Source organism: Alligator mississippiensis, chromosome 2, assembly GCF_030867095.1.
Source record: "Alligator mississippiensis isolate rAllMis1 chromosome 2, rAllMis1, whole genome shotgun sequence".
In the NCBI taxonomy this organism is placed as follows: domain Eukaryota; kingdom Metazoa; phylum Chordata; order Crocodylia; family Alligatoridae; genus Alligator; species Alligator mississippiensis.
This window is the reverse complement of record NC_081825.1, coordinates 160,912,216-160,940,092: the sequence shown is the minus strand read 5'-3', so window position 1 is coordinate 160,940,092 and position 27,877 is coordinate 160,912,216. Positions and strand designations below refer to the sequence as shown.

The 27,877-nt window shown below is 44.8% G+C and overlaps 2 protein-coding genes across 4 annotated transcripts in view; one reads left to right on the top strand and one right to left on the bottom strand.

The window, feature by feature from the left end:
- The window catches only part of TRMT10A (tRNA methyltransferase 10A), a 44,965-nt gene extending 29,912 nt beyond the window's left edge, over positions 1–15,053 (top strand). The window contains exons 8-9 of the transcript XR_009459944.1: positions 13,110–13,273; positions 13,669–15,053. The gene's annotated coding sequence lies outside the window, so the exon portion shown is untranslated. The remainder of the gene's footprint in view (positions 1–13,109; positions 13,274–13,668) is intronic.
- Positions 300–26,893, bottom strand: C2H4orf17 (chromosome 2 C4orf17 homolog). 3 transcript variants are annotated; one of them, XM_019488066.2, is made up of 9 exons: positions 26,793–26,879; positions 25,058–25,290; positions 15,354–15,560; positions 14,723–14,793; positions 13,092–13,262; positions 12,435–12,516; positions 5,571–5,742; positions 4,040–4,083; positions 300–630 (listed from the first exon to the last, which is right to left on the bottom strand). In XM_019488066.2, exons 2-9 carry the CDS (start codon positions 25,209–25,211, stop codon positions 416–418), a joined length of 1,116 nt encoding a protein of 371 aa, XP_019343611.1. In that variant the 5' UTR covers positions 25,212–25,290; positions 26,793–26,879; the 3' UTR covers positions 300–415. The 3 variants fall into 3 exon arrangements, with proteins under 3 accessions (XP_019343611.1, XP_019343613.1, XP_059578323.1); XM_019488068.2 differs by lacking the exon at positions 13,092–13,262 and having other exon boundaries at positions 26,793–26,893; XM_059722340.1 differs by lacking the exon at positions 15,354–15,560 and having other exon boundaries at positions 26,793–26,876.
- Between the last annotated feature and the right edge of the window lie 984 nt (positions 26,894–27,877).

Sequence of the window (27,877 nt, the reverse complement as noted above, 5' to 3'; positions counted from 1 at the left end):
GTCAAATTTTGGTGCCGGGCTGCAAATTTGCAGTGCAGTGAATGGGTGCACATGTACCTCACATGGTTTGCCATGCCTCAAACAGCTTTGAGGCACCACACATGCATGCTCACTGGACACATCCTATGGGCCTTTATTTCCTGTGACCAAACTCATGTATGCACTCGTATTTTTTTTTCTTTTTAAAAGGGCAGGTCAGCTGCCAATTTTTTTTTTTTTTTTGCCTAAATCTTTAGTTCAGTTTTCCTGCTTTATATATGTCCTTCTGCTAATATTTGATGAAATAAACAGGGACTAAATATAATGAATACAAGTTTATTTTTAAAAAGGTAGCTGCCAGACTAAGTATTTTCAAATGCTATCACTGCCAATAGTGTGTATGGTGTTATAAATGGATGAGAGTGATTGCACTGTTTCAGTGGCTTTGATGGGGGATTTCTTCTCTGGAGAGAGAGCCTCTCTGACTAAGCGGTGTCCTGGTGTAGCGTAGGTGGGGCCTCTGAAGTGCTGCGGCAGGACTGCGGCTCATTTCAGTTCTTGGCCTGTTGGCAGGCTTCCTTGGACGTAAACTTTCAGAGACGGGGCTTGTATTTCTCTGCCTCGTGAACAGATGGCCCTCTTCATCCCTTTCTGAAAGAGATTTTGAACATGAAAGCTGTATGTGTTGTTAAGTTTGGGCTTTGTTTTCATTGTATGTTTGGTATTGCACATGGGTTCTTGGGATTGTTCTGAAAATAAAGCAGCATGCAGTCTCTATCCATTAAGCAAATATGACCTGATAACACAGTCACAATAGAAAATGGTTGTACTACAAAATGTCCCTCATTTACTTTCACATCCCATTTATAGACTCTCACCCATATCTCAAGGTCATTAATTAATCAATTATTCATGCATTTATTATTAAATAATAATCTCAGAGGACCGGAGAAAAGTTAACCCAGTGCCCATCTGTAAAAATGGTGAAATAGAGGACTTAGGAAATTGTAGACTGGACACCACCTCCCCTGGAAGGAGGGGGTGATCACCAGGGACCCCAGTTTCTCTCTTTAAAAACCCAAAATTCTCTGATTAAACCCCCCAAAATCTGCATTTTTCCATGATTAAAATGAAAGGCCACTCTATATATAGGTATCAAATGAACGTAATGTCTTATTGATGTATTTACAATTTTAAAGCAAGTTGGAAGCCTACCAGTGCCTCGATCTTTATAATAAAATACATTCTAAATACCTATATATTTTAATGTTTGATTTTGGTTTTTTTTATCAGAAAATCAGAACTCCCCCTGCCCACTTCGCTCACCAGGACACGAGTCCAGCTGAGGCTATTCCCACAGCTGCTTTATGGCAATGAGCAGCACTTATATGCCGGTGCCCTGCCCATGTCATTGCCCCTCTCTCCCAACCCACAGCCCCCCAGCCCTACCTGCCCCACACTTGCTTCCTCCCAGCAGCAGTTCTCTCCCCCGCTGCACCAGGCCACACATCCAGTTGTGGCTGTCCTTCCTGCTGCTTTGTGGCTCTGAACAGTGCCAGCCCCTCCTGTTCTGCTCCTTGCACCTATGCCCAGGCCCTACTGATCCACATGCCCTCCAGTGAAAACCTTGACTGGGGCTCAGGAACAAGGCTGGATAAGCCCATTCCCTTCTGAGCTAGGCAGGAGTCTCCCCCTGCACAGGCTGCTTTAGCAGGCCAGGGGCCTCCAGGCCTGGTTCTGGAGGACACTTCTACCCGTAGTGTCCCTCCCCTGCTGCCTCCCCCAGTCCATCACACACACACACACAGACCCTGCTGCCACCTCCAGCAGAGCTCCCAGCAGCTGCCGCAAAGGCAGGCCAGCAGGATGTGGTGTGGCAATGTGGTGAGCAGCAGGGTAGTAGACACCAGCATAGCAGGTGGGCAATGCTTGCCCCCCTCATGCCCTTGCCTCCACCCCAGGCACTGCCCCAGCTGGACACTGTCCTCAGCCTCAGCCCCCAACCCTGCCCCAAGGGTACCTGGCCTGGCAGGCAGGGACGCAGTGTCTGCTTCCTCCCTCCCTCCTGCACTGAGGTGCTGCCATGACTGCCCCAGCTGGGCAATGCTCCCAGTCCCAGCCCAAGCCCAACTGAGATAAGCCACAGTGGGACAAGGCAGTCTGCACCTGCCCCAGCCTTGGCCCACAGCGCAGGACAAGGTGATTGCCACCCACACAACCCATGCCCTTCTCTACTCTCCACCTATCCTGTCAGCTCCCCTGGCAGCATGACTCTCACCTGACCCACAGCCCCCCCTCCCCTCCCAGCCACCCCCCACTGGCAGGGTCCAGCCCCCAAAAGCCCTACTTATCCTAAGGGCCACAGGAGGGAAAGCGAGTCTAAGCTAATCCTGGCTGACTCAGATTCTCAGGCCTTGCCCCCACCCCCTCTGGACAGGGCTTAGGGTTTCCTGCCCTTTTGCAAGTAGCTCTTGCAGGCTGAACCTCTGCCAGCCTGCAGAGAGCTGGTTGCAAAACAGGAAACCCACACTTTCCTACTTCAAAGGGGAAAATCTTCATTTTTCCATGAAAAATGGAAAACCCAGATCCCTGATGATCACTAGTAGCCATCATAAATTTGTTAATAATGTATCATGCTTTGATTCATTCTTTGACGGGGATGAAGAGAATGCAGTGGAATTAGTATACTTCAACATTAGAAAGACTCTTGCTATAGTGCTGTGTAGCATTCTTATAGGTAAACTTGAGAAATGACCTATTAGGTAGTTACTAGGTAACTGACTGAATAACTGCAAGCAGAGAAGAGCTATAAATGGATCAATGTCAGAATGGTAAGAGGTTTCAAATGGGGATCCACAGGGGTGTGTTCTGGGTCTAGTGTTCACCATGTGATTTGGATGCAGGAATAAAGAGCCCTCCTCATTAAGGCTACAAATGACAAGGCTGGGAGGGGTTGTAATGCTTTGGAGGACAGGATTAGACTTCAGAAGTATTTTAACAGATTAGCGATTTGGGCATTAGACAATATAATGAAATTCAACAGAGAAATATAAGGTGCCGCACACAAGGAAGAAAAAACAAATGCACAAACAGAATGGGAGGTAATTGGCTTGGCAGTAGTGTTGGTGAGAAGGACCTGGGGAACTTTTGGTACATCACAAATTCAGTGAGAGCAACGTGAGGCAGTGTAAAAAAAACAAAACAGCCCCCCCCAAACAAAACAAAACAAAAAGCAGCAAACTCCATTTGGGGCTGCATTAGGAGTATAGTACGTAAGACACAGGATGTGATAATATCACTACTCAGATTGATTATGCCTCCGCTAGAGTATTGTGTGCTGTTCTAGGCTCCACCATTTAAGAAGGCACATTGGTATTTTCTTACATTTCTATTGCATTGTGTTGATGCTGATATGGAAATAAATAGTAAAGGTGCCTGTAGACATGCAACTAATCGAGTCTGCTACAGTGTGCTAATTAGCACGCTCCAGCAGCCTATGCATCTTGTGTATCGGTGTCCCCACACTTCAAAATGGTGATGGGGCGCTTTCACTAAAGCTTGTTCTATGAGCTTAAAAGCACCCTCACTGCCATTTTGAAGCACAGGGACACTGATACACTAGATGCTGCTGGCACCTTAATTAGAGTGGCTCTTGGAGCCTCTCTAATTAAAGCACCTCCCCTACCACCACCCCTGGAGCACATGTAAAAATGCCCTAAATGACCAATCTGCCTGGCAACTGACTCCCCAGCCCAGCCTCTGGCTTCTTTACTTTTCATTCCGTCCAGGAAGAGCACACACCAACTGCTGAAGCTTTCTTAGCCTGACAAAGGGTTTTTGAACCCGAAAGCTTGCTTAATAACTATTCTCCAACTATTTGGGTTGGTCTAATAAAAGATATCAGATTCACCCAAGGAACCTTGTCTGCCTAAATGACCAACAAATTCCAAGGGTTTTATGCAGACCCTTCAAAGTGTAATGCTTCTGCACTACTGCATGAAATGAATTAGGCCCCTCCTACCTGCGCAGTGTCTTAGAATTTGGAATTTTCATCACATACCTTGTTCCATTCCTCTGCTCGCTTCTGATGCTTTACTTGAAGGCCTGAATAGAAAAGGGAGAGCTTGTAAATCCATAAAACCACACCATCTAGGTATACTGTATACTCATTATACACAACAGTTAACTAGTTTTTGGTGCCTGTGCTAGTTGTATCTGCATTTGAACCAAGGAGTGGAATCATTTATAGTTAGCAACATTTCCAATGCAAACTCTAGGTGATCACAAAACTGACTCTTTTATCATCTAAACCTGGAACATTTATTGAGTTTTTCTGGATTCTTATGGTTTTCTAACTTCTTCTCACTTCATGTGAATTTCATGTCTCCAAAAAAATGGCCTGAGTTAGTGTATTATTTTAAAGAATGATAATTGTAGAATACAAACAGCTATTTTCTAGATCTATGGCACTCTTGCAGCAAAAGATGTATAAAATCTATTGATGACTGAAGATGTGTAGTAGTAACAAGTCTGTCTCTTCCTCCATGTGTTATTTGTTCCTGTGGACTTTTGGGGGAAATGTGATTTTCATGATCTAGAAAAAGAATGGTCCAGTTACCTTGTTCAATACAATGAATCACTTTAGTCTTGTTATGGAGTAAAAGAAAGAAGTACAGTTTCAAATATGTTTTCCAGAGCTGCCTGATAACCCATTAAAAACTCTCTACTTCTGTTTTTTCCCACCTTAGTTTGCACAGAATAAAAATAAATTAAAACTCTATTACTTTTGGGACTTCTCAAAATGTTAGGATTATCTCATGTTCTATTTTTTTATTTACATTTTTAGGCCAATGTTTATGCACTTGTAACCTAGCTGAAGTCACTACTAGACAGATGTCATTTGGAAAAGTTAAACACACATGTCTTTACAGGACTATGGCTTTTGTTTTTAGTTGGCATTAGAATAGGATGCCTGTAAGTCCTAAGTTAGCCAGGATGGTCTCTTTTAGACACTTGCCCCTGCATCTTACTGGTTTATTCAAATGAATGTTCTTTGTTCTGTTCTCAGAAACTTCCCAGTTGGAAAACTTCAAAATACCACCACTTAATTCAGTGGCCCTCTTTAGGTAGGAGGATGTGATGTCTTCCAGTATCCCAAAGCTCTACTGTCCCTCCCCCACTGTCTTGTGTGCTCATCTAAGTGTATGAAGAGTATACAATCCCCTGTCATGTGTCATGTCTTGCCCCCTCCCTCTCCTCTCCCCTCAATACTTTTCAGATTGTCCCATTTTGAGAATCTGGAGGTGCGGTCACCCTAGTTTAGAAACATGGAATTGCTGCAGTGGCAGCTGTTAGCAAGATTTCTGCTGTGGTTAGACGAAGTGCCCAAATTTAGGAGAAAGAGAGCCATGTTGTTCTAATAAAATTTCCAGTTCAAGTTCACAAACCTTACTTAAGCATCTAATGCCCCAACCTCTCCAAAAAAGAATGCTGCACTTTCAAAATGTAGTTTCTCATTACAAATGAACTTGAGCAGTTGACCTTTGTTGCTACACATAGAAATAAGCTAAACCCAAAGAAGCAAATTTTACCTGAGTTGGCTAACTCCTTCCCTTGGTTCTGTCCGGTTGATAGCAGGAGCTTTCAGTGTGTCAGGGAAAGTCAAGTTTTCCTCTGCATCTGTATTTAGTGCATGTTGCTGGTAGCTCAGCAAGTCTCTGCCAGTCATTTCTGAGCGAACCAAATTTGAAACAACCTCCTTCTCTGAAACATCAAAGGTGGGTAGGGGCAAGGCAGGACATTTGAAATATGTTACTTTAAAAAACTGAATTCAGTGAAGCCTTTCACAGTTTCCCCCCCCCCCAAAACTGTATAAAAGAACTCAATGAGAAAATATCTAATTGCAGTTGAGATTTCCGTAAATATGTTTTATTTTTGGATGACCAGTAGATTTATTTTAATTAACGAAAAGATGATTTTATATAATATTGAGGTTGATTAATTTTTTTAAAATGAGGAAGGACCAGGAAGATACTGTCATTTATAGAGTGGTATTAGTTTATCTGGAGGTACTATGCATCTCAATTTTGTCCTTCAAGAAGACCTGGAAATGTAAATTAATCTGTAGTGAGGCTAATTAAACTTTCTTCTTTTTTTTATAAGTTTCTCCATCAGTAGGCTTGCAAGGGCCTGTCCATTCATGTAGTGCTTTTATTTGCATGAAGTGAAGCAATCAATGATGATAATGGTCAATAGATAAAGCATGCACTAAATACAAATTCTGTGTTGTAGGATATTGGCACATGCTTGGGATGGCCAGGTTATGAATGCAGTCAGTCCGCCATTTGATATTAATGGCATATATCTTAATTAGGGTGGTCATTGGTCCTGTTTTATACTGAACCATCGTGTTTTTAAACCCCTTGTCCCCTGTCCATTTCTGCATGAGGAACAGACTGCAGAAAGCTCTGTTTTTCAGTTCATTGATGGAAATACAAATCAATTATTTGTCCTTGCAATTTTATTGGTTGTGCCTAGAGGTACACAGCTAGGAGAAGCAGGATTCTGTGCCAGCCAGCCAGGGAGGAAGGTGCCCTGCCCCTTGTTGCTGATTGGCCAAGGGGCCCAGTGGCCCCAACCCTTGCTGTTGATTGGCCATGGAGGCAGCGATCTTGCCTCTCACCAAGGGGATGTTCTGTATTCTGAGGATGCATCAGTGGCCATCCTAATCTTAATGTTCATAGTGAGAGCATGGGTGTACCTAATATGTTTGATTGATTGTGGTCACTTATTATTTTGTTCGCAGTTATTCTGCTCCAGCTTTTTCAAAGCTACAAATCCAATCAAGAGTGAGGTTCTAACTAAGAAAAACTAATATCCTGGCAAGCTTGAAGGAGCCACATAACCTCCTTGTGTCCCATTCTATCTACAGCACAGCCTCGCCAAAGGCAGATTAAGATGACAGATTGAGCTCTGCTAAAATGGTTGAAATATGAGAAAATGTAAAGCTCTGATCTAGTTTAAGCACTGAACTTTCCCAGAGTTTTGGATAGTGTGTGAAGTTTGGAGCTGCACATCTGGTTCTGGCCCAACTTTAGATAGCAACCACAGCAAAGCGGGAGAAAAGGACAGCTTACAGGTGGACAGCTTACAGGTCTCCTTTCCTGACCAAAGAAGACGACCTGGTGACCAACTTAAATATAGAGGGAAGTCTGGGCGATAGCAACCATGAAACCATCATGTTCACTGTCCAACAAGAGGCAGACAAATCAGATAGCAGGATTGAAGTCTTAGACTTCAAAAATACAAATTTTAACAAGCTTAGGTCACTAGAAGGGCAAGAGCTGCGGATCCAGGGACTGACGGCGAAAGGTGTGCTCAAAGGGTGATTGTTCCTTAAGGACATGATCCTTTGAAACACAAAGGAAATCCACTCCCATGTGGAGAAAATGTAAAAGAAGGGCTGGGAAGCCCTCTTGGCTAAACAGGGAAATCACGGTCTTCTTAAGAAAGAATAAAAAGGCTTATAAACAATGGAAGCTCAGGGCGGGCCCCAAGGAGGATGATTCTACGACAGCCTGTATTTGCAAGGAACAGATAAGATGGGCTAAAGAGGCGACTGAACTTAGATTAGCAACAGGAATCAAGGACAACAAAAAATCCTTCTTTAGGTAGATAGGAAACAGAAGGAAAACAAATGGGAGTGTGGGGTCATTGCTCAACAACTCAGGAGAGCTGGTTACCGGTCCCCAAGAGAAAGCTGAACTCCTGAATGACTACTTCACTTCAGTCTTTCACCAGACCAATGGGAAAACCACGCCAGGTAGAGTAGAGGATGAGCAAAGTAGGAATAATTGCTTTCCTACTATTGTTGTAGAATTGGTGTATGACCAATAAATAAAATTAGACATATACAAATCAGCAGGACCAGATGATCTTCATCAGAGAGTGCTGAAGGAGCTGAGCAAAGTCATTGCAGAACCCCTGGCAAAATTCTTCCACAACTTGTGGCACTCTGGAGAAGTCCCTGAGGACTAGAAGAGGGCCAATGTTGTGCCCATCCACGAGAAGGGCAGGAGGGAGGACCTGGGTAACTATAGGCCAATCAACCTAACTTCCATCCTAGGGAAAATCCTAGAAAAGTTCATCAAGGAGTCTATCTGCAATAAGCTTGCAGAAGGTAAGATTCTGAATGACAGCCAGCATGGCTTCGTCGTGAGCAGGTCTTGCCTTACCAACCTCATCTCCTTGTATAACAAGGTAACTCGCCCCCTGGACATGAGAGAGTAGGTTCACATTATATACCTAGACTTCCAAAAGGCTAGTATCCCACAATGTCCTTGTGAAAAAAATGGAGGATTGTGGGCTTAACTCCAAGACAGGTGAGTGAGAAACTGGCTGCAGGATAGGACCCAGAGAGTCGTAGTGAATGGATCTGTGTCATCCTGGTGAGAAGTGGGCAGCGGTGTCCCACAGGAGTTGGTGCTTGAGCCAGTACTTTTCAATATCTTTATTAACTATTTGGATGTGGGGGTGAAGAGGTTACTGGCTAAGTTCGCAGATGACACCAAGTTATGGGAAAGCATGGTCACGCTTAAAGATACGCTACAGTTACAGGCGGACCTAAACAGGCTAGCAAGTTGGGCAGATCGAAACCTGATGAACTTCAACATTGAGAAATGTCAAGTGCTCCACCTTAGGATGAGCAACTCCCAATACACCTACAGGCTTGGTGGCACCAAACTGTGTAGCACCATGAATGAAAGGGACCTGGGGGTTGTAATAGACCACAGTATGAATATGAGCCGGCAGTGCGATGCTGTAGCCAGTAGGGCAAATAATACTCTGGCATTCATCAATCGATGCATCTCCATCAAAGCCAAGGAGGTGATTCTTCCGCTCTACGGTACTCAGCATTGGTGAGACTGCAGCTGGAGTACTGCATTCAATTCTGGGCACCACACTTTAACAAGGACGTGGACAAGCTTTAGAGAGTCCGAAGAAGAGCCACCCGTACGATCAGAGTCTGAAAAGCCAAGCCATATAAAGAAAGGCTGAGGGATGTGGGACCTCTTCAGCCTGAGGAAAAGAAGGCTGAGAGGGGACCTGGTGGCAGCTTACCACTACATTAGGGGAGTGCATCAAGGGCTCATTGAGCAACTATTCAGCAGGGCATCTGAGGGGAAAACCAGGAGTAAAGGCCACAAACTCCTGGAAGATCTATTCAGGCTCAACATTAGGAAAAGCTGCTTCACAGTCAGGGTGTCCAGACTGTGGAGTAAGCTCCCTCCAGAGGTGGTGCAATCACCTACCCTGGAAATCTTCAAGAGGAGACTAGACGGTCACCTTGCTGGGGTTACCTGACCCCCAGTTATCTTTCCTGCTTGGTGCAGGGGGCAGGACCCAATGATCTTCTGAGGTCCCTTCTGGCCTTACAATCTGTGAATCTATGAATCTAAATTCCTAAATGAACAATGAAATCAGTTCTTCACAGGGGTGCCTATTTAGTGTTGCAGCTATCTCTGTTGTGTGGTTGTATGTGTAAATAGGCAAGAGCACATGACAATATCATCATTCATTCTGGCATAATGACATGCTAGAAGTAGATGGTTGAGGCCAAGCTCAAAGAATAAATGCTTTCAGCATTTGGGCCCCTTAGCAAACATTATTTCCATCAAATAACAGATAATGGTTCATGGAAACAGTCATGCCATGTTTCATGCTTTACGTTAACAGGGCAAGCTATCCAGAGTGGGTAAAAGTGCCCTGTTCTGGCACTTTGCTAGCAGAAAGATGGAGAGCTGCTCACAGAGGCTGTCACCCTCCCTCCCACACCTTCAGCAGTGCTGCTAATGAGAAGGAAACTCTAAGCATCCCCTGGGTGAAGGATCTACCCCCATAACCCTTACACACAGCAGGGGAGACCCCTACAAAGGGTTGGGGAGAGAGGGAGAAGAAGCAGGGCACAACCTCATCTTATAAGATGCTCTTGTGTATGTGTTTTCCTTGCTTTCCACTGGGTGTGTCTACATGTACATTTGATACGGGAGCAGTTAACTCACGAGTAAATTACTTGCGAGTAAATGCTCCCAAGCAGGGGTCTACATGTGCAGGGAAGCAGGAGCAGATTTGTTGGGCAGCAAACTGCTCCCGCTTCCTGGGACCCTGCAGTGGGCCCATGCTGCCACCAGGGGCACCTCTAGGCTCCCCTGGGTACTAGCCCAGGGGCTGGAAAGGAGAACTGGGCCAGGAGACAACTGTATCCTGGCCAGAGCTGGGACATTGCACCCTACCCCCAGCAGGGCTGCCTGCTTCCGGGGTGGAGACAATGTCCCCCTGCCCTGGCATCAGGGAGCTCCTGGCCCCAGCTCCCCAATTCGGGGCAAGGGACTTGGAAAAAGTTGCAGGGAAGGGGAAGGTCCAGCCCCCTGTCCTGATCTGCTGGTGGGGCAGCTAGCACCTACTCCAAACCTACAGCTTTTCCCAAGCCTCAATCACTCGATCAGGGCATGGGACTGGGACCTGCCCATGACCAGGACAGTTCCCAGCCCTCACTTTGTGATTGCAGCACCGGGGCTGGAGTGCCTGTTCCCTGCCCAGCTCCATTATTGATCACAGAGCTGAGCAGGAAACAGGCTCCCCAACCTGTTCCCCACCCATCTCCATGATTGTGGAGCTGAGCAGGGCCCCAGACCCCACCAGCAGGGAACTCCCAGCGCCAGCACTGTGGTTGTGGGGCTGGTGCTGGGAGATCCTTATCTCCCAGTGCCAGCTCTGCAACTGCAGGGCTGATGCTGGCAGACCCTTATCTCCTAGCACCAGCTCCACAGTCATGGGGCCAGTACTGGGATATCCTCATCTGGCACTCTGATATTGTGATTAGGAAGCAGGGGCTGAGAGATCCTTATCTCCCAGTGCCAGCTCTGTGACTGCTGGGCCAGTACTAGGAGATCCTTATATCCCAGCCCATGATCTGTAGTCATAGAGCTGGATCTGGGCAATAAGGATCTCCCGTTCCCTCATTCCCCAACTGGTATGGCGAAGCACCGTTGGGAGATAAGAATCTTCCAGCCCCCGTTCACCATATCAGAGCAGAGGGCTTGGATCTCCCTGCTCCCGGGGAAGGGGGTCACAGTCCCTGCCCAGGCTCCAGTGGCGGATCCTGCTCCAGGCTCCCAGTCAGGCATCTACATGAGCGCTACTGTGCAGTAAGTAATCTCAAGTAAATTTGCTAATTGCATTTGCAGGTACCAAATTTACTCATGATTAGTGAGGCTTACTGCGCAGTAAGTGTGTGCACATGTAGATGCATATGCTTACTGTGTAGTATATTATGCTATTGCATAGTAAAGCATCTCATGTAGACGCATCCACCATCAATTTTCCAAACCAACTCCCTCGCCTCTATCAGATTACAGTTTTGTGTAAGTAAAGCATATCATGCTGAGTGTCTGTTTATACTCTGCTTCTCATAGGAAGAGGTTCTAATGAATCCTTTAAGAAGCAGCTTTAAAGGCTATTTGGGGAAAGAGTGGATGGGCGGGCATCTCCTGAGGCACCCTAGGACAACAGAGATCAGCATGATTTACAGAAAGTCCTTTTTCATGGAGGGGAGGTGGGGTGGAGAGAGGGAACAGTCTACCCTGGGGCGCTGGAGGTTTTAGCCAAACACTATCAACCTATGTGTGACATCAAATTAAAGCTTGATAGGAACCAACTACAAAAATGTTCTACATTTTTCAAGCAACATCTTTACTGCTAGTTAGCCATCTTTATGGCTGGTTGGTACTTTTCATATGTAGCATGTCTAAATGTATTGGGCAATTAACCAGTTAATTGCATGATAAATGTAATATGTGTCATGGGCCTTGGAAAATCAGCACTAGCCCAGTATAACATAACTTTCCCTGGGATTTTAATTCAAGCAAAGAGGGCCTTGAGGATTTTATTTTTAAGGATCAGTTTCCACTGCTGTCATTCTAGAGAAAGATGTTTTATCCTAAAAGAGAGAGACCCCTTGAAAAGGGTAATGCCACAGGGTCACTGGCAGAAGGGCATAGACATACTGATACTCTGATCAACACAGCCCAATTGCATGTGGCTGGATTCTGCCCCTCACTTCAGTTTGGTCAGTCCTGCTGGGCATGTCTACAGAGTGCTGGACAGCAAGAGGCAGCAGCACCTTGAAAACACTCCCTGTTCATTGGCTTCCACTCTGCACGTGGAGTACTTAGGGCAACACTAGGCAAGCTTTGGATCTACATAAAAAAGGAGCTATGTGACATTTCAGTGAGGGGAGTAGAGGATAGTTAGTGGGCATGTTTTCATGGCAGTGCTTCCTAACACAAAGTAGATGTACCCCTTTAGCTCAGTTCTTTGGGAACACAAAGATATTGCAACAGCTATGAAATGAAATGCAGAAAATGGTCCATAATTTTAAAATATCCCCATTTTACCTCTTAGACTTGCATTTGACAGCCATGCGTGGATCTCTGCAAGGGAGTCCGTCTGTAAAATGTTACAGAGTTTTTCCAAAATCTGGAAGATGTATAGTACAATTGTGATTAAGAAAGGGGCTCAAGTAGCTCGTCAGGTTTATAGCTCTGTTTACATTTTTGCATGTTTCATGAGTCCCAGCTTTGTGATAATTTGAGCATAATGTATAACAATTGTGCAAATGACCCAAAATAAAAATGAAAAATCTTTTACTTAGCCTGGATTGACATCTCAACATACCACATACATAGCACTGCAGCAGATGCAGGGAGCTGGAGCTTGGGTAAGAACAGGTGTGTTGCATTGTAAGGAGGGAGAGGATTAAAGCAACCAGCAGTGCCTGATATTGCCCCACCCTTGGGAAGCACCATAGTATATTGAAGCATAAACTAGTCTATAGCACTGGATTATACTTTAGCCTTTCTGCTCTTCTCCCTCACTAGTACTCGCCCCTGTGAGGCTGGAAAAGGTTTCCAGGTTCTCCCACAATAACCCTTGAAAAAAATTAAACAAGCCTGGTAGATACAACTTGCAAGCACTAAAAGCCTACCAGCACCCAATCCAGGACAATGAACATGTGTAACAGCGAAGCAATCTGCTTATAGCTTGTATCTTACTTTTATTTCCTGATCCAGGTAACCTGGGACATGGGGAGCACAGGAATTGATTCCTGGCCTGTAATACATGGAGTGGATTGGAGAAGAGGGATGGTTTAAAGAAGAGAGATGGACATCATGGTCAGTCGCAGATGGAGGACGGGTTTCAAGTTGTTTTTTCCAAGTATCTTCCTAAGTAGAAGGTAATGTATAAAAGAATGTGTCAAGCTCCAGTTAGAGGTGACTGGAAAAAGTGTCTGGCCTTCCTCCCTCAGAAGCCAATGGGAGTTTTGCCGTTATCTTTACTAAGAGCAGGAACCATCCCAACAATTCAAATCATAGGAAAGTAGGGCTGGAAGAAACCTCAGGAGGTCATCTAACCCAACCCTCTGCTCAAGGCAGGATGTCCAGGAGTTAAACATCCCCAGCAAGTGTTCCTCTAATCTGATCTAAATAATGACCAGAGATATTCTACAACCTTTATGTAGCCAGCTCCTGTGCTTAACCACCTTCATAGTAAGAAAGTTCCTCTTAATATACAACCTAAATTTCCTCTGCTTCAATTTTAAACCATTACTTCTTTTGCTTTCTCTTACAGGCACACAGAATAGTCTGTCATCATCCTCTTTGTAACCACCACTTCAGTATTCAAAGACTTTTCAAATCTCCGCTCGGTCTTCTCTGCTAATAATTTTTAGAGAGTCCATGGGATAGAGCAGTAAATGGTAGAAAATGCACACACAACAACTAAGTACACTTAATATGCTCTACAGTTGACCTGGGCCCTTCAGCTTCAGTCTCCTCTACCTCTCTGCTTGGCTGAGAGGGTGAGAGGAGAGGTAGAAGGGATTGGGGCCACTGTGTCAGACTCCCAGTGGTAGAAGCAGGCCTGGGGCTGGGACACTTGTGCCCCTCCTCCCCAGCCCCTTACCACTCCACTTGGTTCTCCTCTCCTCTCCCCTCAACCTTACATCCCTGTGATGGGACAGGAAATGAATTGCTAAGGTGCAGATCATTGTAGCTTGCTGTAGCACCACCTGCTTGGCACTAGAGGAGGCTGCAGCATTTTGAAATGTTCTAGCCAGGAACATGTGTCCCCTGGCTGAAACATTTCCTCTATGCAACATGTCCAAATGTTTGTAAATATGTCCATTGTTACTTCTGTCCAAACCTAAGTGACCCTTGTTCCCATTTCTGTTGAAGAAATGCAAATGATGCTGCACTTGACAGATTTTTGCATTTGTAAGTGTGTTGTGGGACTTGGAAGAAAGACACAGTAGTGCAAAGTGTAATGCATTGAATGATTAACTAGAACAGGTTACTGGCTTTGGCTATAAAGTTAAATCTGACCTTGTGTTCAGTACAGCACACAAACCAATTCCTAATGTCTTGCAAATATTAACATGGAGATACAGAATAGTCAAATGAAGTTGTAGAATACTATGTTTTAGAAATAAACCCCAGATCCTTTCAGTGCTCTGTCTTACTTATTCAGTGATTGTCCCCTTCATTTTGTGTCCTTATTGCACTTCCTCATTTCAGAGGAATGTGCTGCACAGATGATCTCCCGGGTGGACTTGGAGCTGCAAGCTGTTTTTCAGTATCTAGTTGAGAGCAAAGAGCTGATATAATGAACTACAATCTTCTTTTACCTTTGTAATTGAAGAATCGGTCCAATTTCTTGTCCTTTTGGAGAGTTCTGCAAGTTCTTCTCTCCTATGGTCTGGAAATGGAGAGAGATTTTTCAGTTTGAAATCAAAGGAAATACAATACAATTGAAATTATGCATGAGATGTCTGTCTCAATTTCAAAAACAGTAGTCCTACTTAGTGACTGAAGAAAAAAATACTAATTTCTGAAACAATGTAACGTTTCTCTATTACATTTTTTAGCTCTTTGTACCAATTTACTGCAGGTGAATAAGGTTGCCTGCAATCTGTAATAAACCTATGTTATCTGTAATAAACTTATGTTTATTCTGTGGTATGTCTCTCAAAATGCCTTATGGAGTTTGTATAAGATTCTGAGCCATGTAATATAGATCAATAGGTTATTTATTGCTCCATATAAAGGCTGTTGCAGAATACTGCTGATAATTGCAGAGAAGCTTGGCATGAAAACATAGTGCTCTATTTTAATATTATTTAATGGGATTTCACTGCCCCATAGTCCCAAACATGAATTGCTGTGAGGTCAATCCATCTGAGATCTGGTTTCAAACTTCACAACTTGAGTTCCTTTGTTCTTTGTCATAAAAAGTGGCAAATTGTTTCAGCTACTCACATGAACCAGGCCATGAAGGACTTTTTCCTTTGGATGGATAAGCCTGAAAGCTTGGCATAGCCTGGTTGGCAGATGTAGCACCCATGGCATTTCCAGTTAGCACAAGTTTGTCATGTTCTTGCTGTGGTATTATGATTTTGCTCGTAATCTGTTGCCTTGAAAAATTCCCTGCATCTTTCACGACACAGACAGGTGCATTGTTTAACCCTGAGTGAGAGAAGAACACCAGTCCAGTTTTTACCGCATGAATGAATGTCCAAAGTGTTTTTGCAGGCCATCGTGGGAGATGGTTTCTGTTAAGTGAGTGGGCTGATGAATTGTTACAGCTGTACAGTATCAACTATCAGCTGTATAGTTTCAACTATCTACTTTTGTTAACATTTTTGTTGCTGCTGCAGCCTCGATTAAAAGTATGATTTTGTTTTATCAAAATAGGAAAATTATGCAGCCTGCAGGGCACCAGTTCAACAGCCATAATCTGAAGGGATCACACAGTTTCTGTTCCCTCACAGGCGGGAGAGAGACAGTTGCAACACAGATAATTTTGAAAGCCATTAAGGCTGAGTGGGTTTAACAACCAAGATAGCAGAGCAAACATTATGTGGGCATTCTCCTAGCTGGATTTGCTGGCTGCTCCAGTGGACTGAGGTGATAGAGAGAGTGGTGGGGAGGGAAAGTAGTCTGAAGCAGAAGAAAGACTTTACATCTTGGCCTTATTGCTCAAGAGTGTCTTTGTTATATTTTGAATTCCTATATTATAGCAACTGCTTATCAATATGAAGTAGGAGGTTTTAAAAACAGTTTTCTGAGAAGTTAAATAAGCACAGAACATTCTATGTAGCCTAGAACTATTTTGACTTTCTAAGAATACATGGATTCATGTTTTGTCTTGTAAATCAAGAGAGATGTCTACCAAACGTTGCTTCTAGCAAAGCACAGCTTTTGACGAAATTAGGTATATATGTAGATTTGTTTGAAAAATCCTTCTTTTTATGGGGAGCTGGCATGTGTGAATTGGGTGTAAATGGGAAGGGAGTACTTCACAGTAGCATTCTTTAACGCACACTGACCTGTACAGGTCTCTGCTGTCTCAGCACCCAATGTTAAGCAAAAAATATCATTTCTTTCCTCAGGTAACACACTTAAAGTTTAGTTTGCATACTGGAGACCCTAGGCAGTGACAAATTACTGGGGAGGTACTTGGCTTTAGGACTTACTACTGGAAAGTAGTACTTCCTAGGCAATCAGGTCTAGTCCCCAGCTATTGGAAGCAATCAGTAAATTTATTGGGTTTCATTTTAAAATCAATTACACTATTTGTTCTCACTACTCCTATTGGACTGCTCCATTTTCAAGAGAAAGCTCTCAGGGTTATGTGATTATCTGCAACCTTTCTCTCTTTTCTGGTCTTTCTGAGATCATCTGTTATGGGCCCTGGGCTGGTTGTTACCAATCTCAGTGGAATCTCTCAATTCGTCTGCATTTTTAACCTGATTCCTGGTCTAGTGTCCTTTGTACTCTAGCCACTTATCAACCTGCAGGTGTGATTAGGTTTTGAGTACCAAAACGTCTTCTTTTGGGAAACTCTTGAGACCTGCTAATCCAGGGGCGGGCAATTATTTCAGGCAGAGGGCCGCTTACTGAGTTTTGGCAAGCCATTGAGGGCCGCATGACAGGCAGCCAGGGGCAGATAAATATTCATTTTCTAAATTTTTTAGGGGCCCCATGGGCTGGATAGAATGGCCTGGTGGGCTGCATTTTGCCAACCCCTGTGCTAAACTAACCAAAAGCTGCCTTAAAACAAGACAGGTTACTTAGCAATTGGAACATGAAGCCAAGTAGAAAAGTGACACAACTGGCTAATTGCTTTTCTGGACCAAACTTTTAATATTTATCTTGTTTAATATTTTCCTCTATTAAGTAAAAAACACAGACGGATTAATCACTCTGAAAAGTATAGCTAATTAAGATTAGAGTACGTTGGCTAATCAAAATGAAAATTGCACAGACTCTTGCCTTAGGCTTATAACTGCTTATCTGTCAGCTTTGATGTTTCACAATGGTGTATATGTGTGCCCTAAGATCGAGTAAGTCTGTGCAGATGGGTGGGTTGTCCTGCATAGCGTAACTCAAGGTGTGCAAACCAGGTGCTGTTTAAAAGGGGGCACTGGAATGGCAGCTCCCTGAGAAGTCATTGCTATGGCAGTAGCTGCAAGGTGGCAATAGCAAGTAGGGTTTTTAGAATCCCTGAGGCTGGCAAGAGTGATTTTTTTTCTCACCACTACCATCCCCCGCCTCTCCACTCTCCAAAGTTTCTGGCAGGTTTTGCTCAAACTACAAAACTCGTCGGTTATACGTCTGTCAGTCTCCACTTACAGAACCAGGCTTTGCATCTGTTTTGTCCCAGGGACAAGTATTTCTGTCAGCCCTTCTTTACTTTCTGAAACAGACACAGGGTCACTGGCTGGAATTTAGATTTATCTCATCTTTTTTTCATCCCTGGTTAAAAAGGGCATGCAAGCTTGTATGCTCTATAACCACTCCTTCAAGTCCTCTAGGCATGTGCACTACCTTAATTGTTTAACTAATCATTTACAGACAGATTTCTGTTCCCTTAGTGATTCACTATATATGTCTTTGGGCAATAGGCATCTGGCAACATGCAAAATACTTCTTCTCTTTCCTCCTTCTTTCCCAAAGTCACAGTTAGCACAGAAACTGCATAAAGGTTTGGAAGTTAGTAAGGAATTCTAAGTTGGATACCCACTGGATCCAACAGATCTGTTGGATACCTATCTACAGCTGTCACAGCTACTCCCTTGGTCCTATATCAAGCCACCACCATATTTCAGGAGGAAGGAGATTGAATAGCGATTACCTTAGGATCTTAGTAAATGGGCAAAAGTGTGACCCAAATCTCAGATTCAATTGCTTCTGAATTTTTAAGGAAGTTTGTATCTGGATACTGTTTGGGCAGGCATAGCAGTACTCCTCCTTAATCTGCCGAGTCACATCTAACATTTTCTTCCCTAGCACCTATGTGACCTTCTTTCTCTCTAGCTGTTGATAGAAAGAACAAAAGCAAAAGAATGGTAATAAAAAGTCAGGTCTTGTCTGGGGGTGCTGTGCACTTTCACTCAGCTGGCCTTAAAACCTATATCAGGGGTGGGCATAATGTGGCCTGCGGGCCAGATGCGGCCCACCAGGCCATTCTATCCAGCCTGCAGAGCCCCCAGAAAGTTTAGAAAATTAATATTTATCTGCCCCTGGCTGCCTGTCATGCGGCCCTCCACCCGAAATAATTGCCTGCCCCTGACCTATATGGACACACGCAGCTGCTGCTACTGCTGGAGAAGGAGCAAGCATGTTTTGTAAGTGGGCAGGTTTTCATGCCAGCCAGTTGTGTAAGGAAACTTCAGTGTGTAGAGCAAATGTATACAAAGTACAAAGCTAATGTGAGAGTCTTTCACAAGTATGATCTTGTTCCTCAGATAGCTAGTAATACCCAAGTTTTGCTGAGGACAGGCACAGCTGCTATTACTGTTGCTTGTTTATTCTTTATTTGAATTGTTAGCATACCAATGGCTTTAAAAATGAGGAGGTTTGGAATGTTTACTATTTCAGAAAGGATGATAATGAATAGTAAGGCAAAAAATCTTCTCTGTCATGCTGCTATATACACTTCCCTTTACAGAACACAGGGGAGTCAGCTCTAGATTTACACCAATGTGAGTTCAGAATTTGGCCCCTCACTATGTGTAGTCACATTTTATAGGAAATGCTCTTATTCTTTTTCTGGATGGGCTTTAAGTTCAGTATTCAAACTGAGGATACTTTTTTTACTGCAGTGTTAGCCTGGGTGGTAGGCACCCATGAGTACCCCCACTGCACAATACTTCATTTATATTACTGTCCCCACATTTGCCCTGTAGCAGCCACAGTGCAGACATACCCCTACAATAAGACGATTTTTCTTCCCAGCTAACCATGGAGAAATGTATCTACCCTTTAGTGGAAATTGTGAGATTTTAGCCTGTGACCTCACAGCAAATTGATCATGTTTCATTCTATTAAAGTGGATCCTGGGCTTAAAGCACTGACCCAAGTTGGTATATAAGTACCGTACTTACTTGATTCTAAGATGAGGATTTCCCCCAAATGGGGGGAGTCCCTCATCTTAGAACTGAGTACAAAGTCAGGCAACTACCGTGGCTCAGGCTACAGCCCCTACCAGGGGTCAGGGCTGTAGCCGCAGTTGCTATCTCTCCCTGTAACTCCCCTCTCCCCCCACCCCGCCATCTCCTTGTAGTCTTTCTCTCCATGCCCCTTCACACTGCCTCTCTTCTTCCCCTACTTCCCCTTGCTCCACACCAGCAGCCTTCATGCCTGCTGCAGCCCATGGTACCAAGCAAGGCCCCAGCCTGGCCCCATAGCAGCAGCACACAGCCTTACAGCTGCTGGGTAGAGGAAGAGGCTGAGCTGGAGCCATGCTCAGTGCCTCAGCCTAGAACAGGTATGGAGCTTGGTACAGAACAAAAGTAAGGGTGGGGATGTGGATAACCTTGAGAGGGTTCAGAGGAGGGCTACTCGTAAGGTTGAAGGCCTGCAGGTAAGACCCTATGAAGACAGACTGAGGGATCTGAATCTCTTCAGCCTCCGCAAAAGAAGGCTGAGAGGTGATCTTGTGGCTGCCTACAAACTCATCAGGGAGGTCAGCAGGAAATAGGGGACACTGTTTACCAGGGCACCCCTCGGGGTTACCAGGAATAATGGCCACAAACTGAAGGAGAACAGATTTAGATTGGATTTAAGGAAGAAATTCTTTGTGGTAAGGGTTACCAAAATATGGAATGGGCTTCCAAGGGAGGTGGTGCTTTCCCCTACCCTGGAGGTGTTCAAGAGGAGATTAGACAGGCATCTGGCTGGTGTTACTTAACCCCAGCACTCTTTCCTGCCTGGAGCAGGTGGTCGGACTCAATGAACTACCAGGTCCCTTCCGACTCCAGAAATCTATGAAATCTATCTATGAATCTATGCTCTCACAGCATATCAGCAACTCTGGTTGAGAATCACTGGTCTAATCATAAGATTGCACTCTAGCTGGCTAGCACCCAGAATGGCTATGGCTTTCACTCCTGTACACTAGGAGAGAGGGATTCCTTCTACTGGCAGCCAGAACACATGGTAGGACACTCTGCCTCTCTTCAGTCCAGCCTAACCATCTACAATGTTGCACTTTCAAAACAAAACTGTTTTTTTCCATTATCAAGATTGTTCTGTATGCAATATCTATATCAAATCTAAAGCTTATTTGTTCATTAATAGGAGACAGGCACTTAATTCTCCTTGTGCCTTTGAAAAATTCCTCCCCTTGACCTTTACATATTTTAACTAATTGTAAGTTACCTCTGCCAGTGTAGGAGAGTGCGATTTCTGGCTTAGTAGTTTAGTCCAGCAAACTGTTAACTGATGACAGAATCTCATTCTGATCAATTCTAGCTTTCTAGAATATGCTATGTTGCTTGCTTGCTTGCTTGCTTGCTTGTTTTTAAAAAAAGGCTTTCCTTAATGAGCTGCAATCATCATGCTGAAAGGGAAGCTGCTCAGAAAAGGGAAATGAGGCATTTTTTAAAATTTTAATTTCTAGTTTTAATCAAAACTTTAATTGGAATGTTCTGGCCCTTGCATCTGAACTACTGATTTTAGTGATTTTAGAGGAGTAAGAACTTTAGTGAGTTCATTCCTTTTTTTTTTTTTTTGAACTGACTGAAATTCAAAGGAGAGGGAGTAATAAGCATATGAATCATTATTAACAAATATTTTTAACTGTACACTCAAATTCTAACTCCAGCTCTGCAAAACCCCAGCTGGTGACTTCTTCAGATCAACTTTTCCTTTCAGAGTGGCAATGGGGGTAAAAGGGAGACGAGTAAGAACTGTTAACTGCAGGGAAAAATAGCATTTTTCCATTTTCCAACTGTCACAAAAGGAATATTTTACATAAATAATTCTAGATACAATTTTTGTAAATAACTATTTCTATTGTCAACTTTCCAAAGCAGATTTAAACTACAGTAAAAGTTCTGTTATCTAGCATCCCCCGGGAATGGGGATGCCGGATAACAAAATATGCTGGTTAATTGAGCAGTCCTGGCTGCCACTTATTCTGCCGCGTCCCTCCCGCCCCTCCTGTGGCATCGCTGTCCCTCCCGTGGGCCCTGCGGGCCCCACAGGACAGGGAGGCAGGCCCCGCACAGCCCCACGCAGCCTGTTACGCCCCCAGGCCATGGGGGTTCAGCAGCACAGGCTGCTCTGCCCCAGGCCATGGGGGCTCAGAGAAACCGGAAGTGCCGAGTTGGGCACTTCCAGTTTCACTTTTCCTTACAAGCCAGCATGCCAGTTAACAGAGCATGCCAGCTTGTTTCCAGAGAGTTTACTGTACTCCTATTACAACAGTAATACAGCAGTAGTGTTTTGGTACAGTAGTACTACTATAGTGAGAGCTGTAGCAATAATAGTAGCCTTAAACAAAACTTGACCTGTTATATAGAAGTGACAAGTATTCCCTGTTTTGACTTCTCTGAAGAAATCAGACTTGTTTCTCACAAAAGCTGTATTTGCTAATAGTGGTAATGTCACTAAATTTGTGGTTGCCACTTCATATTTGGATACACCAGAAGCTGTCTGATGTGGGTTTAATGAAAAAAAAATGTAAACCCTGTCTCTCAAACTTCCTGATGCCCAAACACTATCAAGAGCACAGAAGGTGATACAGTGAAGGGGGAGGGCTGGGAACAGAAGGGGTGAGAGGAGATCATTTTGGTTTGAGACCGAATGATCAGGGACTTGAAGCCATTGTCATACCAGGAAAGACAAAGGGCTAGGAATCTCCTGTTTGGAAAGGAGACGGCTGAGGGGAGGTATGAACAGGGAACAGTTGTTCACCAAGTCCCAGAATACTAGAATTAGGGGCCACCTGCTGAAATTAGTAGGTAACAGATTTAAAACTAACAAGAGAAAGTAATTTTTTATATAACAAATAGTTAACTTGTGAAATTCATTGCCACAGGAGGTAGAGGACAGAAATAGCATAGCCATGTTCAAAAAGTGACAGGATGAATTAATGGATTATAGCTTTATTAATGGCTGTTGAACAGAATGGTGGGACATGTTTCCTCTGGCATCTCTAACCCAATACATAGTCGATTCTGGGAGAGTATTCAATAGGGGATCAGGCACTCTAGAGATATTTAGTTCAGTGCTCTCCCTACGAAGCATCCATTTCTGCCACTGTCAAGGACAGGATTCTGGGCTAGATGGACCATTGGTCTGACCCAGTATGCCACTTCTCATGTTCTTCTGTTCTGAAGATTTGTATAAATGATTCCCAGTTACTTATCCTGATGAATTGGCTTCTATCGTATTTTATAGAAGAACTCAAGGCTGTTGACCTTTTGATGTAAGAATAGAGAGAGGTAGCTAGCCACTTTAGTCTGAAGACAGTAAAAAAAACAGGTAGGGAAGATATGCACTAGGCCTGTGCGAAGTGGCTAGTATTTGTTTCAGATTCAGACTTGGCCAATTTGGGGGATAGTGATTCGATTCGGTAATTCAAATCACTGTCCCAATTCAACATGGCCGAACCTGATTCGGAGATTCAGCTGCTGCTGAATCTCTGAATCAGCCAGGCCAGGCCCATCCCCTGCCTGCTCTCCCAGCCCAGCAATGGCTGCCCCACCTGCCCCAGCTCCTAGCTCTTTGGGACCCCCCCGCCCAGGCTCACCATGTGCTGCTGGGCAGGGGGTGATCCCCACTGCACCACGCTGTGTGGGAGGCTCTGCATGAGCCCCTCAACCCCCACTCACTCCCCCAGCACCCCCACAAGTGCCCCCAACTGGGCCAGCTCCAGCCCTTTAAGAAAGAAAAAAACCCAACCCCCACTCAGACTCACTGCTCCTGCCAGCAGGGGGCAATCCCTGCTGCTCCCCACTGCCCCACACCATGTGGAGGGCTCTGCATGAGCCTCCAAAGCCCTAAGGCCTCTGCAGGAGCAGTGAATCCTGGGGCTTTTCTCCTTTTTATTTTCTCTTAAAGGCTCAGAGCTGGCCTAGGTGGGGCACCCATGGGGGAGCGAGGGGGGGGATCAGGGGGCTCGTGGCAGAGCCCCCCATGCAGCATGGGGCACTGGAGATCAACCCCCTGCCTGGCAGCATCCAGTGGGCACCGGGGCTTTTCTTTAAAGGGCCAGGAGCTGGGCTGGTGGGGCAGCCATGGGCAGGGCAGCAGGTGGGGGTCAGTGGGGGATGGGGGAATGGGGGAGCTGGGGGGGCTGGCAGGGGTCCCCCCATGGTCCCCTCCACCAGCCCCCCACCACCACCCCTAGTACTTACCAGCTCAGAGTTGGCTGCAGCTCCCTGCTGCAGCCACTGGGGACTGCCTGAACCATCTAAGCTCTCCAAATCTTTTCCAAAGATTCGGAGAGCTTTGACTTGATTCAGACTTTTAAATTGGTCCCCTGATTTGATTCGGATTCAGAGATTTGGCCACTGAATCAGGCCGAATCTCCTCCAAATCGAATCAGCACCCGAAGCTTCGCACAGCCCTAATATGCACCTTTATAGACAAATTAATTGAGATGTGTTTTTATATATATATATATATATATATATATAAAATAGTTAAGTTGATATATAGTTAAGAATTGATTTTATATATATAGTTAAGAATAACTATATATATAAAATTATATAACCAGTATTAATTATCAGATTGAAATTGTTTTAATGACATCAAAACACATAGTGGACTGCAACATGATTGTCCATAGCACATGCTAAATTCTTGTGGAATCAGAAAAAATATATGCCTTAAACTTTGATTATTTTAGTTATAAGATGACATAACCGCTTTGTGTAGAATTGCTGGCTCTGTACAGTAGAACAGATAAGGGCAAGTGTTTGTTCTTTGTAACTCTTCTGCAACTGCTTCGCTCACCGCGGCCTTGAAGGTAGAAAAAAAAAGTATGTACAAAGTAGATTTCCAGGTGCAAGAAGGAGGTTTGTGAACTAACCCTACCTCCCCCATAATTCCCATCCTGATTACAGCAAAGAAATAATGAAGTAATATTATAGCCGTTTTTCATGCTAATTTCACTATATGATCACGTGAGTTGTAAGCGACTGTTAAAAAGTATATAAGCCTCCTGATTTTGCTCTTGGGGGGGACCCCTTCCAAGTGCTTGGGAAATCCATGTCACTTTGGAACTCCCCCTACAGCTGTAGTTTCTTTTGAATAAAAGCTTCTGCTGACCTGACCCAAAAGTACTCTGTGTGTGTTTCCATGACATTCTGCACCATGAACTTGAAGTGAAATGTGTTTTAATAGCAGTTTTCAAATGTTTCAATGAATTTTACTTTCCTAGGGATAAGACCTTCAGTTTTCATCAGTTAAATTATATGCAGCAGTTGTTTAAGTGACCAGTAAATGCAAAGCTAATTATCCAGTGGTGTCTCCCAGTATGAAGCTGTTTTGTTTACCCTTCATCCTAGTTCACAGGCATGGTTTCTTGTCAGACTGGAGACGAACTTGGGAAATTTCTCTCATGTGAATATTGTGTCATTAATTTTATAAAAAAAGATTTTGAAATAAAATACATTTCAGGAGAATGGGTAGACTGGCTATATAGTTCTGGGAGTATGTTTTACCTTGAATATGGCAGACTGTCCGGGGATGTGGACTATGCCTGGAGAGAAAGTAAGTCCCACTTGTTCTTGTAAAAGGTGATTCATTCACATTTTTCTGTTCTATTAGTCTGTGGTTGAACTTAAGTTCAGGTTGTGGCTTGAAATTGATATTCATTAGGTATCTTTTCTATTGTTCCCCAAGAGTTATTGGGGAAGGCTGATCCTGAATTTACTTCATCAGCAGAGGCAGCATGCTAAAAGTGTAGAATAACAGTTATCACATACATGAAGGCAGCAGAACACTTAAGATATTATTCATTTTTCTCATGACTGCTTTACAGATTTTTTTATCTTAGCATTTGCTCTGAGGCAGAGTGTAAATGAGAGGCTGCATTAGACTCGTCTTCCAAGGGGAATACCACGCAGTTGGCAGAGACAGTGGCATATTTTGAAAGGAAGAAATTATATACATGAGGGATTGGATTTGTTGCTGAATTGTATTAGAGGTAGAAGACAGGTGTCCACGTGTGAAGCAGCGGAGGGAATCTCTGCTGCATTCTTTACTTTGAGTTTCATTACCTCATGCAGCTGGCACTATTTATTATAGATTTGGTATCCCTTATTGCTTAAATTCAGATGGGTTGATAAAGAGATTGGCAATCTTTCCTATTGTAGTTCAAGAGAGCTAGACAATCTTTCTGACATCTGGTTGAGAACTTCAGGGCTATGAACTCTAAGAAAGGTTTGAAAAAAAGACTCTTTCAAAAAAAAAAAAAAAAAAAAAAGGAAATGGCAACTGAGATTCTGGAAAATTAGTTAGGGGTTTAGAAGGGTAGTAGTAAGCTGTGTGGCTGTGTGCCTGCCTGTGACGGAGGGCCTCCTCGGGCCGATCTCCACGGCCCGCCCCCTGTCTCTGGGCAACCGCCCACATATCTCGCCCGCCACACCTTTGATGATAACTAGTTCAATTAAGTTGTTAATTAAGCGGGAGGCTGCCCTTCATACTGCCCCGATGCCAAGGGGCGCTCTGTGGCTCCGACCTCCCCTAATACCGCAGCCCAAACCTCGCAGATGGCATCATGGTGTTCTACCTCACCAGCCCCACACTGGGCCCCAGAATCTTCCATGCAAGACCCCACTATGATCTTTGCTACTCAGGCGGCCAATCCGCCGTCAACTGGGCTACCTCACCCCCCCGAAGCTATCTTCCCCTCTCGGGTGTGGTTCCCCCTGGAACCTTCGGCCTCTTGCCCTGGCCCACCTCAAGGCCAGTCGGGACCCCAGGCCCCCGGCTCTTGGGCGTCCCTCACGGTGGGCCCCCGGCCCTTTTGACCCACTTGGTCCTGGCCCCAGCATGGGCCAGTCGAGGGTACTCTCCCCTTCGGGCTGGGTCTCTCTAGCCACTCACTCTATCACTGGGCCTCACCGTGCCGCTACTCCCTTCCTCCTAGGAGCAACCGCAGCACCACGCCCACATCACTGCCACTCTCAGGATCTGCCCTCTCTGGGCCCCTCACAAACACTGGCCCTCTAGGCCCCTCATAACACTGTCAGGGTTACCCACCCAGTGGTGGTGGGAGCTAGGGGTTAAGGCGCCCCGACTCACCTTTCACCAGGGTGATAACTGGCCTGGTATTTCCTGGGGGCTCTCGCGCCACTGAGAGCCCCACCAGACCACCCACTCCTGGCAGGGTGCAGTTTCAGGTCATGCTCAGGACCAGGAACCTCCTGCCAACCCCTTGCAACTCCCCCTTACCTCCAGATCATACACAGCAGCACTACAACCAGACACTGTTGCTGCCTGACCTCCTGCAGCCCAACTGCCTGGTTTATATAAGCCTCAAAATGGCTGCCCTAATCAGGCACCTGGAGGCTGCCAGCTCCAGGCCCTTAAAGTGGCAGGAGCACCCTGTGCTCCGCCACACTGCCACTTCTTGGATTGGTTTAAAATGGGGAAAACTGCCATAACACACACCATGTAATTGGTAAATGGCCATATTTTTAATGTAAGAGGCAAGGATTTCTTAAGGAGATACATTTTTATTGGACCAGCTGTGCAGTTGGTCCAATAAAAGATATCACCCCAATACATTTTTGCCTCTTGCGTAACTTCTGCACCATCGTAGCTGCAACATCACTATTGCATTACCAATATTTTTAATGACACTCACTGTTTGCTTTTTTGGTTACTGTAACCTTTTGAAGAAACAGGCTAAATACATGCAGCAACTTAAGACTTCAAGTGAAATTCTAATGTGAACGGCTATAAAGCTAACTCCAGCATCATTAAACATTTTTCTGCTTACCTTGTCAAGGCCTCTGACCAGTCAGGCCTGGCCAGGCCAAGCTCTGTAACTGGACCCGCTGCTGAGAACACCACTCAGTCCTTTTAAGCACATCTGCAGTCTTAAGCTGCAGGCACACCTTGACAATGGCCTCAGTCTTCTCTGGAAAGCCCCACATTCACTGCTTTCTCTGATTCACCTGGCTCCTGACTCAGCTTTGGCTTTCCCCGACTCTGCTCTTGGATCTTCCCTGGAACTCAGCACCTGGCTCTCTGAGTCTCCTAGCTTCTGACCTTGGCTTGGACCCCAGACTATGCCTCTTGGATCTCTCTCCCAGGTCTCTTGGGACCTTGTCCCATGTTCTCCACTCCACTGATCCTGACCCTGACCTGACACCCCAGTAATCTGTACCCCCACCTAGCTGACCTCCTGATTGCCCTTCAGGACCCATCTGCAAGACCGGTAACTATGTCCTGGCTGTACCCTTACAGCAAAGCTTGCCTCACAAAACCATGGTGGTACCGGAGGATGAATTTACCACCAAGGCAGATGTCTT